Source organism: Serinus canaria, chromosome 9, assembly GCF_022539315.1.
Source record: "Serinus canaria isolate serCan28SL12 chromosome 9, serCan2020, whole genome shotgun sequence".
Lineage (NCBI taxonomy): Eukaryota > Metazoa > Chordata > Aves > Passeriformes > Fringillidae > Serinus > Serinus canaria.
The window spans coordinates 8,009,779-8,028,027 of record NC_066323.1 but is presented as its reverse complement, the minus strand read 5'-3'; the positions used below and the strand labels follow the sequence as shown (position 1 = coordinate 8,028,027).

Sequence of the window (18,249 nt, the reverse complement as noted above, 5' to 3'; positions counted from 1 at the left end):
CAAAACCGACTGGACTTGGGGAAATTGGCTTATTACTAATCAAACCAAAGTAAGAAAATGAGAAATGAAGTAAAATCTTTAAAACACCTTCTTCCCAGGCTTAAATTTACTTCTGATTTTCTCTACCTTATCCCTCAGCTGGTGCAGGGGGATGGGAATGGGAGTTGCAGTCGGCTCATCAAATGTTGCCTCTATCCCTCCTTTTTCCTCAGGATAAGGACTCTTTACACTCTTCTCTTGTTACAGCCAGGGATCCCTCCCACTGGAGGCAGTCCTTAATGAACTGCTCCAGTGTAGGTCCTTTCCATGATGTGCAGTCCTTTAGGAACAAACTCCTCCAGTACTGGGGCCCTCACAAGTCCTGCCAGCAAACCTGCTCCAGCCCAGGCTTCCATGGGGTCAGTCTCCACTGGGCATCCACCTGCTCTGGTGTGGGGTCCTCCCTGAGCTGCAGGTGAATCCTGCTCCACCACTGACCTCCAGGGGTTGTAGGGGCACAGCTGCCTCACCATGGTCTGCTCCATAGGCTGCAGGAAAGTCTCTACTCCTCACCCACAGCAGCTCCTCCCATACCTTATTCACAGGCTGTGGGATTTGCATAGCTGTTTTTCTCACATATTCTCTCTCTTCTCTCTCCTGTTTTTTCCCAGTTCCTTCTTTTTTTCCTTCACCACTGTGTTATCCCAGAGGCACTACCACCAGCACTGATGGACTCAGTCTTGGCCAGAACTGGATCCATCTTGGAACTGACTGGCATTGGCTCTGTCAAACGTAGGAGAAGCTTCCAGCAGCTCCTCACAGAAGCCACCCCTGTAATCACCTGCTATCAGAACCTTGCCACACAAACCCAATACAGCAAGAAACAGCTGCAACACAGGAGCCAAGGCAATCCCAAGGTGTTCACAGACCCAAAGCAAAGCTATTGGGTGCCACACAGGGGAGACAAGCATCAGATGTTCTTAGCCATCTCTAATCCTGGCTCTAATCCAGACTCAAACGATATGTTTAATCCTTTGTTCTTGGGTGTCACATATCTGTAACACTAACAAAGCACTACGATCACTGACTAATCCATAAACCAGGCAGTCTCCACATGGCAGCAGAGTTGGGCTTTCCAAAAGGACCATGAAGGACAAGGTTTATCAAGTGCTGTTGAAGGGTTATGTGACTTTCAACCATATGCACATGTCCAAAGACTTTTCAAACACGTTCTGAGTACTATAGTTCTCAGAACTGTTGCAGCCTGAACACTAAACAGATCTATAAAATTTACAAGGTTGTTGCCCAAAACTCATTGCAACTGTGACCTTCCTGGATGTTTTATTCAAGCCTTGTAAAATTCCTTCTCAGTAGCAGTCTAGGTGTTAAGAAGTCAGAAAGCTACAGCCACTTCTTTTTCTTTCGCTTTGCTTTGCCTAAACTGGTCCCCAGCTGCAGCCATTTATCCTGTTATCTTGATGGCAGGTGGATAACCTTAGTGTCATTCTGGTGAACAAACAAAGTTTATTTAGATAAACTCAGAAGTTTATTTGCAGTATAAACAGGGTATGATGAGGACCAACCAACCCCAGAAACCCACTCATTCTGTTTACTTAACTACTGCTCCTGAAAAACAGAAGAGGTGACTAAAATCCTGTCAGCCATTCCTTTTCCATTTGGTTCTTAAAGAGCCTTCTAATTCAGGGGGCCTTTTTCATCCAATTATGAAGGCCTTCATTGTACTAGCACTCTGCTGTAGTTTTTTCTCTAGCAGAGCCGTTCCTCCAGCATTTGAGTTTTCGGACTGTGATGACCCTGATGTCTTTAAAGCTGTTGATGCAGCACTGAAGAAATACAATGGAGACGAAGCAACTGGTAACCAATTTGCTCTATACGTGGTGATGGAAGCCAAGAGAACTGTAAGTAGACTTTGCAAAAAAAAAAAAAAAAAAAAAAATTGAAATTGTTTATGCTCTCTGAATCAGCTTATCTCCATCTCGTTTGTAAGGGGGCAAGCATGACAGCAAAGTGTCTTCCAAAAATGTTTTAAAAAATCAAAGTGACTTGCACAATAAGATACTTGTTCCTGGGACAAGCAGGGGCATATATTATGTTTTTATCAGCAGAACTCTGTGCCGGTGAATTGCTTACTAATGCAAAGACTAAAGAATAGAAAATTTCTATCACCAACACAATTTGTCTTATTGTTCCACTCTGTTCTCCTTTTTCTTTTTTGGGAATTCTACCCCTTTCCATCATCTGCAAGGTTTTCAGACCAATGGCAAAACCACACTTATTAAAAAAATTAATGTAATCTTGACTTGGGAAGAGCTGGTGCTGCACATTAAAAAAAAACCAAAAACCTGACAAAGTTTGTCAATATTCTGACTTGTTTGTGAATATTATTTGATTGACACCAGTCCTAAGTCACAGATCTATCTAGAATCACTAGGTGGTATTTTAGTCAAATTAGGTGACAGCTAAAATTACAGGAGAAAGAAGAATGCAACATGATCCTATGCCTGGAATCCTTCTGTATAGCCTTAATCTAACAAAAGAGTATTTACCTCGGAAAGGTATACAAAGATGGTATTACCATAATAATGACAAGCATTATTTTACTTGAAAATAACATTAGCATATTTTTCTACTGGATTGGATTTTCAGATGTAAACCACAAGAAATCCAGTGTTAGAGAGAATATTTTGCACTCCAAAATCACAAGACACTTTTACCCAGACAGAAATTGACCTCAGAAAGGAGCCATGCATTGCTAAACACTTGCAGCAAATTACCCACATCTCCTGGCAGCTGCCCTCTTGTGTTCCTGTTTACACACTGGGGAGATTTTAGCATGTGGAGACAAAGAGTAAAATCAGAAAACCCTTTAAATAATTAATATTAATTAAATGAATAGTCTCACTGAACATTCTTAACGTTCTCATTCTTAACAACAGCCAAATGCAAATATCTCTATATCAGAGCTGTAGTACCACCTACCTTCCTTTTGCTGGCATTCCCGAAGGAGAGATGGGAGTTTCACAATTTTATCTTAAACAATGCTATATTTTTAAGAATACATATTTATTGCAATTATTATTAATCTTTCCTTCTCTAGATAGGCATCTTTCCTTTTCTTAAAAGACACAAAGTGGAAATCAATTATTACTTTGAATCATTGATCTGATTATGATGTTAAGTAAAAACAGAGAAAAGGAATCTGCAATTAAAATTTCCTCATATTTGAGATTCTTTTTCTAAAAAGAGTATAGATTTTACTCCTCGCTAGTCTCACAATGTTGAATGCATTAATTAAATAGCTGGTTATTACATATTCATGTACATTCATTATTGATAAGGTAATAAAACATAAAAGCTTACTAGTGAAAGACTAAACCTGCCCCAGTTAAAGGCATAGCTATTCACAATAGTAATGAAATAAACTAATAGCAAATAGTTAAACTAATACAGAAACAATGCCTTCTCTTACTTTGTTTACTTACTGAGCTGGTTTATTGCAGATTTAGAACACTGTAACAGAGAACAGAATTTAGCTCTTTTAAAATCCCAAATAGTATAATCTGATGTAATTCCATAAAAGTCAATTTCTACCTGCTGAGCATTAAGTCTATTATATTTTTAGAGCCCTTTTTATCCTTTTTTACAACCATTGTTTGAGGTATCTCTACACTTCTTCGTACCTGTAGCAATGCACAACAGGAATTCAGAGAAGGCAGAATATAATTCTGTGTCTACTGCATCAGTGTAAATCCAGTATATGCCAACCACATCAGCTCAGCCTCATTTTTTTGGTAGCACTAAGGCAAGAATTATAATTTAATCCTCCCAGCAGAGACAGAGAATGATAACTGGATATTTTAGAATAATCAGTGCTAAACTACAGCAGCTGCCTCTTTGTATTTGAAAAGTCACATTGGCAGAGAATTTTCAGTGGCTGTAAAAGGTTAGTAACTTCTGACTTTCTATCTTCTCTAAAGGATGAACCAAAACCTTACAGTGCTGTCACTGTCACCTGTAGGCACAGGCCTGCTACCTGGTTTATGACAAGGAGAAAATGCCCATTACTGATTTACCAAATTCTGAAGTACTTACACTGGCTGGGCCAAACTTTGCTTAATGTTTTTATTTCATCTTATGGGATTGCTGAGGGTGTCCTGCCCTGCAGCCCAGCCTCCAATGCCTGTAGAAAACCACAGGCACTGCTCAAGGCTGTCTCCAGAGCACATCCCTGCTCCCCCCTTCCCACGCAGGCTGGGCAGCTGAAGTTCCCCAGTACCTCCAAGCAGTTTGGGCACTGCCAGGCTGCCTGAGGGCTGCTGGTTCTGGGCTGCCAGGGGAGCTGTGCAGAAAGAAAGTGGACAGATCTGGGAGGAGGCCAAGAGTGAGAGCGAGGGAATCAGACAGGAGCACAGTCCAAGCTGGTAATTATGCTAACTGTCCAAGCAGCCACCCAAAATGGCTTTTTTGGAGTACATTTGAACAAGAGTATAAAGTCTAACCACTTCTTTTTGGTTCTAAACCCATGGGTACTGTAAGTTAAAATGAATGCAGTTTGTATCCATTATATCAATATATTGTCATTGTAGGTAAGGGCTAAATAATATAATTAGGTAAGTTAATATTTGAACTACCAAGATCTGAGAGACCAGCAGCTAATGGAAACCATACTATAAAATTTAAGGTAACTAAATAATAGTATTTACTTTTTTGAAACTCTTATCTTTTTACTTGATTTATTACCATGCAAATGATGACATGTATGTTGTTTTAATCCAGGCAGGTCCTGACCCACAGTTCTATGTGAAATACAGAATACTTGAAAGCACTTGTGCCAGTGAGGAAAACAAACACTGGCAACACTGTCATTACAAAGTATCTGCAGAGGCTGTAAGTATCTGTTCTCTTTAAAAGCTCTCCGTACAGAAACATAAGGACCAGGACTGCAATTGCCTGGGGAAAATAAAGTAGAAGAATTAACATTTTTAGCTGTGTTGCTTTTGAGAGCTCATATGACTACAGAAATAAACTACAGAAATGTTTATAACCCCAAAGTTAGCCATTATAGTCCTGAGTTTTCTGGTGCAATCCTGAATATATGCAGAAAGGTAACATTTCAACGCTTCAATGTGAAGGTTCTCAATAAACCCAACATAAGATTTGTGCACTTTGAGAGTGTAAGGACTGTAAAACTTGGTATTAATTCTGTGTAATGAAAACTTGCACCACCTAATACTGACACGGAAGCTGCTATGGCAGAAATTTTGGCAGAGGGCTTTCAGCAGTGCCAAACTTGCCTGACTCGTGCTACCAGAGGGCACCCAGGGGAGGTACAACGGGGCACACACTGCAGGAACACTGCACATTCCCAGGGGGTGGCACTGCTCTTTCACACAGTGCACAGGGAGGGATGATGGTGACAATATAATTTGAATCTATGTGAAATGCCGTGGTCAACTACTGCATACCTTATACTAGCAGAGAGGAAAATGGATAAATACATAGTTTATATAGCCTTTAGTCATGTGTTAAATTCCATTATTCTGACTGTAAAGTCTTCAGTTAATCAATGCACATCATACAAATACAAAGCATCATTCAAGTAATCGGCTCAGTTTGTCCCCTACTTTCCTCACAATCAACAAAACTGATCCTTTTTCAGTAACAAAACAGCAAATTAGACATTACTACAAATATACCTGTGAACCTCTTCCCCAAAATCAGTCTACAACTGTCAGCTGGGTTCAATAGCTAAAGCACTGTTTTTTTCTTTAGCAAGTTTCAGACAATTGTTGCCATATGTTTTTGCAGAAAACAGGAGAATGCACAGCTCGAGTTCATATGAATGATGCTGATAAAACAACTAATGTTTCACAAGAGTGCAAAATTTTCTCAGGTATGTAACTATTTGGGACAAATTGCAACAAATACATTTACAAATAAAAATGGAATAAATATAATACTGAAACTTTCAGGTGATTTTAAAGGTAGAAGCTCCTTATCATTCCAGTCAGACATTTTTAAAGAATCTTTTGTAAGCAACTATTGGTTAAAGATAAAGTTTCACTTCACTGGTATATACATAGAGACTAAATCAGTGAAGCACAGGCAGTTTCTGCACAGGGTAATAAAATTCAGCATGTATGTGTAGTAAGTTTCTTCAAGCACTAGAATTATGCCAAGTTAAATTTTTTTTGCTTAAGACCAAAAGTGTACTAATAACTTAAGAGACTAGATGCAACTTGTCACACGTCAACTTTCTATACAACGTCTATAATTACTTAAGCATAAAATTGTCTGAGGAATTACTGCAAAAAACTTGGTATGACAAAATTGCACCTTCATTTTCTTCAAAATGAAAATGACTGAATTCTTGCTGTTAAAGTTTACTAAAACAAGTATTTACCCCAAACAAGAATAGAAAAAAAAAATCAATTTACAAAATAGAAATCTGGCAGTGATGTAATCATGTATGATTAAGAGGCTAATCTTTTAAACCTTAACAATAAGCAGTACTAGATTTTTCACCTTTAAGACACTCATATATGACTATTACATTCACATAGGAATTTCCCTTAGTAAAAAGAGATCACATTGTTTTAAAGATTTCCAACTGAGATCTCTATGTCTCGTGCTCTGAAAGGCATACCCAAGTTTGCTTTAAAATATCCATCTAACTATTAACTACAGAAATATTCCTCCCAATATCTGAGATGTTTGGCAGCTGGTATCTGCTTTTTGCTCCTAGCTATCTTGTTTAAAGCTGAAATGGCTTTACCTACAGCCAGTGTCCTTCTAGGAACTGCAGTAAACAAACTCCATGTTCTGCACTGAACAAATGCTGCATTTGTGGGGAAATGGTGACACCTAGTTGCCAGAGAAAGTTGTGTGAATCCCACAGAGAACACACGGGAAATTTGCATTTGAATCTTTGCTTAGACAGCAAAAAATCCCCTTATAAATTAAACGAATCAGGTATTCAGCCTAAGGAACTCATCTCTTCTTACCATGTTATAACAACTCTGGAAAATACAGGTTTGTTCAGCATAGTCCTTATGAAAGTACTGAGACCACAGTTGGTCTAGAAGTGGGTGTGCTGTTGGCTCATGATCTCCTTTGTGACTGCTTACTGAAAATGTAGTCATGCTTTTCTGTAAGGCATCTACTTGTCATTACTGAGTCAACATAAGACATACTTTGGTCACACCTGACAGGTGAGGGATTTCCCCACTGTATTGGTACCACACTGTTCAGCCTCTTTGGTGGAGCAGTTCAATCTAACTGATCCTGGACTGGTTTCCTGGCTGGTGCAAACTGGAATAACTTCCTTTAAGCCAGTTTATGCCAGCTGAAGATCAGGCACATAAATTTTACTTCAATTCCACAGAGACCACATATTGTCCCATTTCCATTCTCAAGCTCACTGACTTGTGAAATTAATTTATGTACTGAACTATAAAATTAATTTATGAAAATCCAGTCCATGATTACTAGAAAGGAAAGAGAGTTAATAGGATTAGTAGTAGGAAACAGGAGTTTGAGCATCCCTGTCAAGCTTGTCTATTCACAGCCAATCCAGCTGGTTAAGCCTGAAGGTAGCACCAAGTCTAACTGGCAGTCACAATGACTGGTAAGGACAGCAGAATAGCTCATCTACAGTCCCTGGGGCACTCAGAGTCACACGGGTGAGCCCAAACACTTCTGAAGTCCCCATCTTGAAACATGGTGAGGACAGCAAGCAGCTGCACGCTGTGGGTGAGCTTTGAAGAATCTGAAAACCATCCCTTTAGTTGTATCTTCCAGTGGCTCCTCCCTGGCTGAATGAGTAATGTATCTTCCTTAATGGTGTCAAAACTACACGCAAGGTTTTTCTGCAGTTTGTAATTGCTGGTATGGGATTCACTGCCAAAACCATGCCTGGACCCTAAGGTCATGGACAGCCCCTGTTACCACAACCAGAGCATGTTCCTCAACATAAAAATGTCTTTGTAGGCCTTGAAACTGGATTATAGGGTTTGCTTATCACACCAGTTAAAAGCAGGAAAAGTCCTTGCTCACTCCCAGATTGGAAAAATGAAAACCTAAGGCTGTTTTGCATGAAGCCCTATGTTTTTTGGTTTGTTTCTTTTCCAGATGTGTCAAAGATAAGACTTACTGCCGCTCCATGTCTTGGATGCTTTCATCCTATATCAAGTGATGGTTCAGAAGTGTCAGAAATTCTGAAAAAAGCCATTCAAAAGTTTAACAAGCACAGTGATGAACTTGCCCTTTTTAAGCTTGTGGAAATAAAAGAAGCTAAGAGACAGGTTTGTGCATGACTTTTCTCTAAATTTTACTGAAACAATCCAACCCAAAGCAGGTACCTTGTTTGTTTTGTGTATGTTTCTGACATTAAAGTGGATTATATTTAATAGTAAATCATACAAAATGCATATAGAGGGTAGACTCAATAAATAATTATCTTCATTTATAAGGAATTTTAGCAGTTACCTATTGGATTTTCAGAACACTTAACCGATAGTATACCCTTTTTTTTAATCTGCAGTTGCTTCTAAGTAGAGTTTAGCACAAGTTTATTTGCATTCTGGTCTGGCACATGCAACCTGTATCATCTCAGACCCTCCTGGGTATTTCCTTTGGCCTTGACCTGAGGCTCCAGCAGGAGCAGATCCCTCCTAGGGGCTGAGCCAAAGCTGCCAGCCTGCACAGATGTCTCTCACACTCACCAGCCTCTCAAACAGCAGCAGGCATGTCTGGTTTTGCAGGCAATAGGGCCCATTTGTCAGCAGCTGCTATGTGCTATAGGACAGGTAAACCCCACATAGGAAAAATGGGTAAGAGAACTCAAAAACCCAGCAAGCCACTTGCTGCAAGATTTCTGCTCATGGGAATATCTGCTTTGCAAGAAAAGACTACTCAGATTGCAGAAATTCTGTCATCTGGTATTTCATGCAATAATTCCTTCCCTGTGAAAGGCTTTCCTAAGGATTGGTGTGACATTGCTAGAAAGGAAAGTTTCTTATTTGGTTTTTAACCAGTGTAGAACCCAACAGCAAACACAGACCATTTTCTTTGAATCTATCTATATTTACAAAGCCAAAAAGCAACTTCTGATCTCATGTCAGCTTGACTCATGATTTAAATCAGACTGTCCTCGTTATATTTACTGGTGGCAGCAATCCTCTCTGCTGAAAGACAAACTTGCACAACATTTAAGCCACATGACAAAGTATTGCAGATAGATTGCAATCCAGCAGCTGGAAAGAGAACCATCATGTCGCCTCTGGGAAACAGAGAAAATTCAGAGCTCTCCGCTTCAATTGATCTGGGATAACAAGTTCTTATATTTGATTGGCTTTCCTTTTTAATACAATGTTACCTGGCCCAACAATATGATTTGGAGAGGTTTCACAGGTGAGAAAAAGTAGCCACTGTTAGGAAAATGGAACAGCTTCCTGGAGAGAAAATTTCCAAAAAGGGTTATGAGCCTGGACAAAGCAGTGTGTGTGGGAAGGTAAAGCCCAGGATAGACACAATTATGGGTAGATGATAAATGCAGAACACTCAACAAAAAATGATGCCAGCAGTATAAAGTTACATTATTCAGATAGTGTTTTACTGTGTCCCACGCTCAGGAATGCAGGACTTGCCAGGCTGTGTTACTGTAGTCATCTATCTAGACCAGCTTCCTGTCACAGGCAGTAATAAGTAACAGATCTTTGGAGGAAAGCACAAGAAACCCAGCAGTGTGAGGCTGCAGGCTTGCCAGAAGTGGACACCAAATACAGAGTGCACTTCTAACAAAAGCAGGACTTAGTTTACATTTTGTACTGCAAAGACAAGATTTTTTTTGCAGTCCACAAACTATCTATGGCTTAATGAGTGCAAAGTGATTTGACAGATAGAAAGCGCTACTTTTGCTTTCTTTGCTAATCTCATGTAATATTTTAACTTTCAAGTTTGCATTGTTTTACATAATATATAACCTAAATATCTCTTCCAGGTGGTAGCTGGATGGAATTATGTAATTAGATATGAAATTGAGGAGACTAATTGCACCAAAGACCAATTTCAAGATTTAACTCCAGAATGCAAAATCACTTCTAGAGGTGTAAGTAATCTCCAAATCTGTTTATCCAGAAACTATTACATTAACAAATAGTCATTGAGAGTCTTACCCAAATAATAAATCCCTTGAGATGTTTTTATCCAGATATTCAAGGAGTTACTCATGTACAACCCAAGAAGTGATAATTAAAATTAGCACAATTTCCAGCCTAAGACATATTTTCTCAGGAAAGTCAGTAGTTGAATTATTACTTAACCTTTACCACAGTCCAAATAATAGCTTCAAAAGAAATTTATTATCATAATTTATATATAATCCAAGTAAACAGTGCTGCAAACCCAGGTACTCCCTTGGCTTTGCTGACCTGGAACTGAAGCAGCTGTACCAAAAATAGAGGTTTCCTTTCTCAACAGACCTCCCTGAACCAGCTCATGAGGGCATCAGAAAGATGACTTTACAAACACAAGGCAGAGGTCAGGAATGCAGAGTCATGAACAGTGGTGGTAAATTGGAGGGACAGAATGGCATCCATTTCAGCTGTTGAGGAAATGCACCATTGATTGTTACATTCATGAGCCTCTCCTGTTCAAAAATTACTCCTTGTACATCTCAAGAATGTTTCAGAAGTATTGGTCAAAAAAGAAAAGAATGACAGCACTGTCAAATAACAGAAGCATGAGAGTCAGACTAGCTGAAGCAAATCCCTCCACTACCCATGTGCGCTTAAACCTTAAGCAAGTTACTTAACCAGCTTGAGTCTGAGTTTCCCCAGCTGTCACCCAGAGGTGATGACTTCTGTCACCTCACCTACTGCAGGAGCACTGCCTCACTCACATACTGCTTTGGTCACACAGGGCTTCTGGAATTGGATCATAAGCACTTATCCCCTGAACTTGCCAGTAGATCATTGACAGATACTAGAATACCATATTCCAAGAATATTGGAATGACCAAATTCCAAGGAAGTTTTCTCATACCTTTATTTAGCTCTGTACTATTCATCTTTAAATGGGAGGGACAGAATTGTACCCTGTATTCAACAAACATATGAACCACTGAGCTATACTGGGACATTATATCAATGCCTTTAACCTGGATAATAAGCCTTGACATTATTCTTCATCAGTTTTTCTAAAATACTAGTAAGTAGATTTTTTTATAATTACATTTTCAAGTAACTGTCATTGGTCCTAAGGTCTGGATTTTAAGTCTTCCTTCTTATTTTATGGTTTATTTGGTTTCTTTACTCTTTGATAAAGGATTTCACCAAAACCTTTCTTAAAATCTCTGTATATCGAGAGGTCTCTTTAGCCACCTTTGCTGATGCTTTGCAGAACTTTGACAAATCTGTAAAATATTACTTCTGTTTACCAAAATATTACTTCTCAGTTTCTCCTGGATGTATTAATTGCCCCTTAGTTCTTTCCTTATTACTGTTTTTAATCACTGGAATGGTGGAATTGGTTTTAGGCAGGAAGGCAGGAAGGAAGGAAGGCAGGAAGGAAGGAAGGAAGGAAGGAAGGAAGGAAGGAAGCTTGACTTATTCTGTTAGCAGGAACATATTAGGATGTGAGTTTGTTCATGATTTCTAAATAACAAGGAGCTGTTTTGCATTTTTTACTCCAGCGTGTAGCTAAATGTGAGGCCAAAGCATTTCAGAATCTTCAGGCAGAGATCGTAGATACCGCCAGCGACTGCAAGCTTCCAGGTATGTCCTAGGCACTATCAGTTTTGAAAGTTCCACAGTTTTCAGTGTCTTTTATTGTTATGTATTGTTATTTTTTCCTCCAGCCTATGTGGACACAGATACTGTTCCATGTAGTAAATGCTGTATTCTCACCCATTCAGACTAGATTTTTTTTTCAACATAAAAATTCACTGCGAGATACATGCACCTCTTGTTTCACCCAAATCAGGTCTTTCCATACATGTAGCTGTTCCCTCTCCATATTTTCTGGCTACCTACAACTGACACATACAGTTCTTGTTTCTATGAGAGAACTGTTGTTAAATGTCCCATGAGACAGTGGGTGCTGATGTTCTTTTAGATAACCAAGATATGATATTGCTGATCATATAAAACTCAAATATATTTTGTTTTCATTTCAAAGACCCAAACACTAAGAGTTCCAGAAAGCAGAGCTTTATAAGTGTTTTTCCCAGCCTCCATCTACATTGAACCTTTTGTTTCTTAGATCTGAAACCTGTTGCTCTCTTTCAGTTGAAGAAACGGTAGTTGCTGCCATTTGCCCAGGTTGTCCAAGGACTATCCCAAATGACAGTCCAGAACTAAAGGAGCTACTGAAGGTTTCTACAGAGAAGTATAATTCAGAGAGCAATGATGACTTCTACTATAAAGTTGGAGAAATACAATCAGCGACAGTTCAGGTTGGGATACTTCACAGAGATGAGGAACAGACATGACGTTATTATTGGCCTGAGTTGAATGTTACCTAAGTTTGTATTTAGATTGGAAATAATGTTTTTGTCTAAGTGCTGATACATGTGGTAACTGAAACATCCATGCAATTTTCCCTGTAAAATCTAATCCATATTGGCTTGCATTCAAAAATTTCCAATCTCTCAAATTTTTTTTCATAAAACAAAATGATTTTAAAAGGATGTAAAGAAGGTTGGCTCAGAGCATTTGATTTCTGTGTATCTGCCCTACTTTTTACCTTTGTAACATACCTTAAACTTTTAAAGTATAAAAGTTTTATTAGATAGGACTACTCCTATCTAATAAAACTCTTGATCCACCATACCAATACTCTCCACGTTATTTTAAGCAGTGTCCACACTACAGTTGTGTTGTATGGTCCAAAATGAGGCATCTTAATTTCCCTTAGAAATGTGTTATTTTATATACTGATTGTGCTGCTAATAATACTCTAGCTAGATTCAGAAAAGGACATCTGTGCATAACTTTACACATACAGATAAATAGAGCTTGATAAAGGATCAGGAATCAGGAGGATAATATTGGTCAGCATTTGCATAAGCCTTGTTTACTGTCCCAATACATCAAAACAGAAGTTTAGGAGAGAATTGAAAATTTGACAGTGGAGTAGTTCAGAAAATACTTGGCCATAACTACTCCTGAGCATGAGGTGTCACTGGAGAAGGCGCTAAAAGCACACCAGAATTTTTCCAAATAGCTCATATTATCTTACTGATAATATCTGTGCTTTTTCTTCTTTCGAACTTTTTTCTTCCTTCTGACTTTCCCTGTCATGACTGATATTAGCATGCATACACCTTTAAAATCGATTTCAGGGAAATAAAATTTCATCTCTTGCCTGATGTCCCTGAAGGAAGATAAAGTATTTCAAGCTCTGTGAAAAATACTAAGAGAACTCATAGCAGGCACATTCTTGAACCCGTGCAGTTTCTCTCTTTAATTTGTTTGGCAAATAGGTTCATTTTCAACTGAGCCTGTTCATCACGCACTTTGTTTTACTCACATTCCAGTTTTCTGACATCGTGTTTGGCTCTCTACAGTGCTATCACTAATGATTTCATCTGTTACTAATGAAATTACTACAGACATTTAATAATTGTGGGCCCACTATTATTCTGACCTTTTCCGTTTCCTTCAGCTTCAATGCCAGAATTTTTGAGAATAGGAACTGGAGTAAATAAGTTACTTGATTAGAAGCAGATAAGTTTACTGCCAAATATTTTAATATTGTTCTTCACATATGATGGCCCAGTGGTTAGGACTTTTAGAATACAAGTAGTATAAGCTTGTAGAAAATCATCCTTCTTGTGAAACCTTTTCAATAAAATTCCTTTTGTGCTCAAAACTTTCTTGCTAATTTTTCAGATGATTGCAGGAAAAAAGTATCAAGTAAAGTTTACAGCGTGGAAGACAAACTGTTCTAAGAGTGAATTTGGAAAACTTAATGAAGACTGTGCAGCCACATCAAACAGTGTAAGTAATGATAATCTTGCCAACTGTAATGTTTCTAATGGACAAATTCATTTGCATCAGAAACTGTAAACGCTTAAGTAAAAGCACATCCTGGGTTCTGTTACCTCTTTCAGTAAACTCTTGTTCCAAGAAGAAGGGCAGCTTTCACTGTTCGTAACCCAAGTTAAGAAACCCTGAAACTTGAACTGCAGCTGCAGGATCAGTGCTCACTGCAAAACCAAAGGAACTTTCTTTTGATAATAATCAGTCAAAGAAAGGAGAGGAGAAAGCTGCTGCCAAATGAAATAGCTGCAATGCTCCTGAGTCTGTGGACTTGCAGCTAAGGAAAACACGAGACTGGATTGTTACTTGTGACCAAAGGAATGACATTTCTGGAGTGCATGCCATACTGTTGATAGTGGGAAAATATGTTCTGGACACTGGAAAGGAATGCTGATAGGGCCAGAAACCATTGGCAAGGGGGTTGTTTGGGGAGAGGGCCTTTATCTCCCATCTCTTTTCCCACCACATGAACAGTGTTTACCTGTGAGATTTTAGAATTTGTTGGTGCAGCAGGCACTAAAAAGAAAAAATAAGGCTCTATTTAAATTTCCCAATTTTTAGTAGGAGAAACACCATAAACAAAAAATATTTCTTAGGAATATTATGAAGATTATGCAGTTAGTGCTCCAAAAGTGATGGAGATGAAAACTCCCATTTTCAAGATTTAATCTGAAATCTAAAGGAAATATAAAGTTGAATTAAAGTGTTCACACAGGCATATTACAACCTTGAAAAGCTAAGCTGTGATGTGTTCCAATACAGAAGTATCCATCACTAAGATTTATTAAACACTTAGTTAAAGTTCCAAGGACTTTAAAGTATTATCAAAAAACCCCATTTTTTTTTTCAGGCCCAAGTCTATTCCTTTGTGTCTGAAGTTTTGTTGCCTTGATGTGTTGGGTTTTGTTTGCTTTGTTAACAGGCATCACTGTCATGCGATGCACAAATTCTCGTGATCCCGTGGCAGGATAAAATCCATCCCCAGGTGAACTGCTCTGAGGAGCACCAAGTGGTAAGATTCTTCTTCTTTATCCACCCTCTTAAGCAGAGCGTTGGACAAAGGCAGTCAATAAATTCTTTATCCATTCCAAGTTATCCCATATTTTATACCAAAAATAAAGGAACACAGTTCTTTTAACAGCCTCATTAATGTCACATTCTCTTCTCTCACCCTCTAACTTCAACAACTGTTATATCAAAGCCATTTCATCACAACCAACAAGGTGATAACACAAACAAAGACACTGGGACAAGGAGAAGTTCTGCCTGTTGGCTGTTCCTCTGTATTCTCAGTTAAGCTCTGGAGTATCAAGCCCCATCAAATTCCTCAAATTGCTACTCATACTGGGTTTAAAAGTTGAAATAAAAATGTATTTGCTGGCACAATAATTATACTCCACAGATATTCAAAGTGTCTGTGAACCTTTCCATATGAGTCGAGTGGTGCCTGCTGCAGCTGTCAGTCTCCGCACAAGGAACTTCCAACTTCTTCCTACTCAACTCCATAAAGAACTAGTCCTGAATGAGAGTTAGTCTGAAAATCTCACAATGGGATACAAAAATTTTTTATCAGATATTTATGAGGATTGCAGAGACTCCATTCTCCATTGTGACACTGAATAAAGACAGATTACCCTGCCCTTGTAACTAATAACTCCACTCTGCTCAGAACGTTCATAACTATACGGTCATTGGTTACGTATCAGCTAATGTCTCTCCTCTCTACTTTCACTATAATATTTTATCCATATCAACTTTCAAATTTAGCTTCAACCCAAATAACTCTGATTTGCAGCTAGATAATGATCAGAGACTTTGGTGGAGAGAAATGAAACTCGTATTGTACAGTGAGTGTACACCATGTATTCACAGCCTTTGTCTTCCAGTTGAACACTGATGAGAGAGTAGAGATGACTCAATTACAACAGAATGTTTGATATTATCAGCTTTAATCTCTGTGTGTTATTTCCAGGCAGTATTCTGAAATGCATATGTCAAATCTAGAAGTAAAAAATGGAATAGTTACATTTTATATAACAAAATTAGACAGATCTTCTGTATATTCTGCCATTGATGCTATTCAGAGATGCGTTAACTTTCAGCATAAATTGGTGCTATACATGGGAGTGTAACACTCTAACATCTGCTGGGACATTTAGTCCTAGAATCCAACTGTATTGTTCATAAATTAAAACCAGTACATGTGTTTTGCTCTCTGTAGTATAATTCCTTTCTTACACTGACAAAATTTCAGTGATACAAAATTTTTTTTAGACATACAGGTGCTAAAATACTCCAGAATTATTTGGGAGGATGTTTATGTTTGTATGCTTATCTCAGAAGAGAGACTTATTTAGATTTTAGTTTAAAAATCTGCTAAATGATTCATGTACTGCAATGAGCCAGCTTCTGAATTTCCCACAACTGAAGCAATTGTTCTGTTCATGTAACAAATGTGGCTACGATTGCAATGTTTTTCAGATGTTCTTTGCAAGGAGGCCTCCTGGATTCACACCCTTCCGGAGTGCTGTGCTGCTAAGCCAGCCACATGCAGTTTCACATACTGATGAAAATGAAGGAGAAAGTCAAAGCCCTAGCACAGAAACGAGGAATGACAATGGACAGGAACCAGAAGGCGAAGGTGAACCTGAGCACAAACACAGGCACAAACACAGGCATAAGCACAGGCATGGAATTAAAAAAGATCATGACAATGACAAAAGGCACAGGCATGACATTGGTTGTGGGCACAGAAGTGGCCACGGGTGTGGGCATAAAAAACACAGTAAAAAGAATAAACATAAACATCCAAACCCCAAATCTTCTGAGGAGTCAAATGAAAGGGGTTTTAATCAAAATGAAACCCTCGCATCATCCAGGGCTGAAACTCCACTGGAACTGGTTAGTACAGGGGTTGCAAGGGAGGAAACCAGTAGACCTGCAGAGCCACTAATTGCTCCTGATACTTCTTTATTTAATGGGTTGCCAGATCGCCCAGAATCTCCTCGTCCCAGATGTCCTGGAAAACCATGGAAACAACTTGTGGGCTTTCCAGCCCCTCCTAGCTTTCCCAGAGAATTCACAAATGAGGATCTCTTGCCTTCTGCAGCAGAAAACATCGATCCAGCTACAGAAAACAATGAGGAAGACTTTGATCTCACAGACGCTTTAGCATAATTCAAACATTGCAGGATCCTTTTCAGAAATGTTATACAGAAAATAAGAAGAATATTGCCTTTTGAAATGTATAAAGCAAAAGCTCATATTCTGTTAGCTGAAATACTCAAGTAGGTCACCAGCACTTCTGGGGACCTAAGACCATATGGCAATACTGTGTATTTGCATATATTTGCAAATATGTAAATCTGTGTAACTCATCTGCCTCAATTTTCTATAAGCACAAACTGAATCACTGCATCAAATCTTAGTTTTATATCTAAAACAATGGCAGAAAGAATTTTGCAGAATACACTAAGGATCTCGACCAAAGATGGGTAAAACAAGACAATATTGAACAAGGGAGCCTCTCTTAGATATGTGAAATATTTTTTCTTTAATTTACTGGAGTGGATCATTTAAAGAATAGAATAAAACAAAGGAACCTTTTTACCTGTTAATTTCTTTAAACAAATCAATACTGGTACTAGTCTATCACTAGCAGTTGTTCTGTTGGATGAGATAACAGCTGAGAGAATCCTAAATAAAGCAGATTTATTATTCCCTATACATATTATCTTAACTACCTAGAGAAGCACATTGATTGCCAGATTTTCATTCAGCAGAGATGAACAAATACTACAGATCAGATGACAAAATTACAGACTCTTGAGACACCTAAAATTTGTGTGCCTTCTTCCATTATTAGGTTGTGCATCATTTTGAGACTGGACAGATTTTTCTGTTCTGGGTATCTTCCAAAGGTTGAGGTTTTGGTGCAATGCATTAGCTAAAAAGCACCAAATATTTCTTGCTAAATAAAATATGTTTTCCCTCTGGTTGGATGTGATAACTTATTCAGCTGAAAAAAAACCCAAAACCCACACAGAAATAAATAAATAAATACTTCAATGCCAGATCAGTTCACCAGTTTAAATGCTACTCCATCCTGTAAAGGGTTAGTGACAGGGCGAGGTCCTACAAATGATAACACCTCACTGATTTTGTTGTAAAAGACCATTACTTGAAACCACAGTGAAAATGCCCTCCA

General features: G+C 38.5%; 1 protein-coding gene across 2 annotated transcripts; it reads left to right on the top strand.

The window, feature by feature from the left end:
• The first annotated feature begins 1,558 nt into the window (after nucleotides 1-1,558).
• Nucleotides 1,559-18,037, top strand: KNG1 (kininogen 1). 2 transcript variants are annotated; one of them, XM_018912832.3, is made up of 11 exons: nucleotides 1,562-1,898; nucleotides 4,777-4,887; nucleotides 5,809-5,893; nucleotides 8,131-8,303; nucleotides 10,001-10,108; nucleotides 11,693-11,774; nucleotides 12,288-12,454; nucleotides 13,893-14,000; nucleotides 14,965-15,054; nucleotides 16,524-16,683; nucleotides 17,032-18,037. In XM_018912832.3, exons 1-11 carry the CDS (start codon nucleotides 1,704-1,706, stop codon nucleotides 17,217-17,219), a joined length of 1,467 nt encoding a protein of 488 aa, XP_018768377.1. In that variant the 5' UTR covers nucleotides 1,562-1,703; the 3' UTR covers nucleotides 17,220-18,037. The 2 variants fall into 2 exon arrangements, with proteins under 2 accessions (XP_009087321.2, XP_018768377.1); XM_009089073.4 differs by having other exon boundaries at nucleotides 1,559-1,898; nucleotides 16,524-18,037.
• The last annotated feature ends 212 nt before the right edge of the window (nucleotides 18,038-18,249 follow it).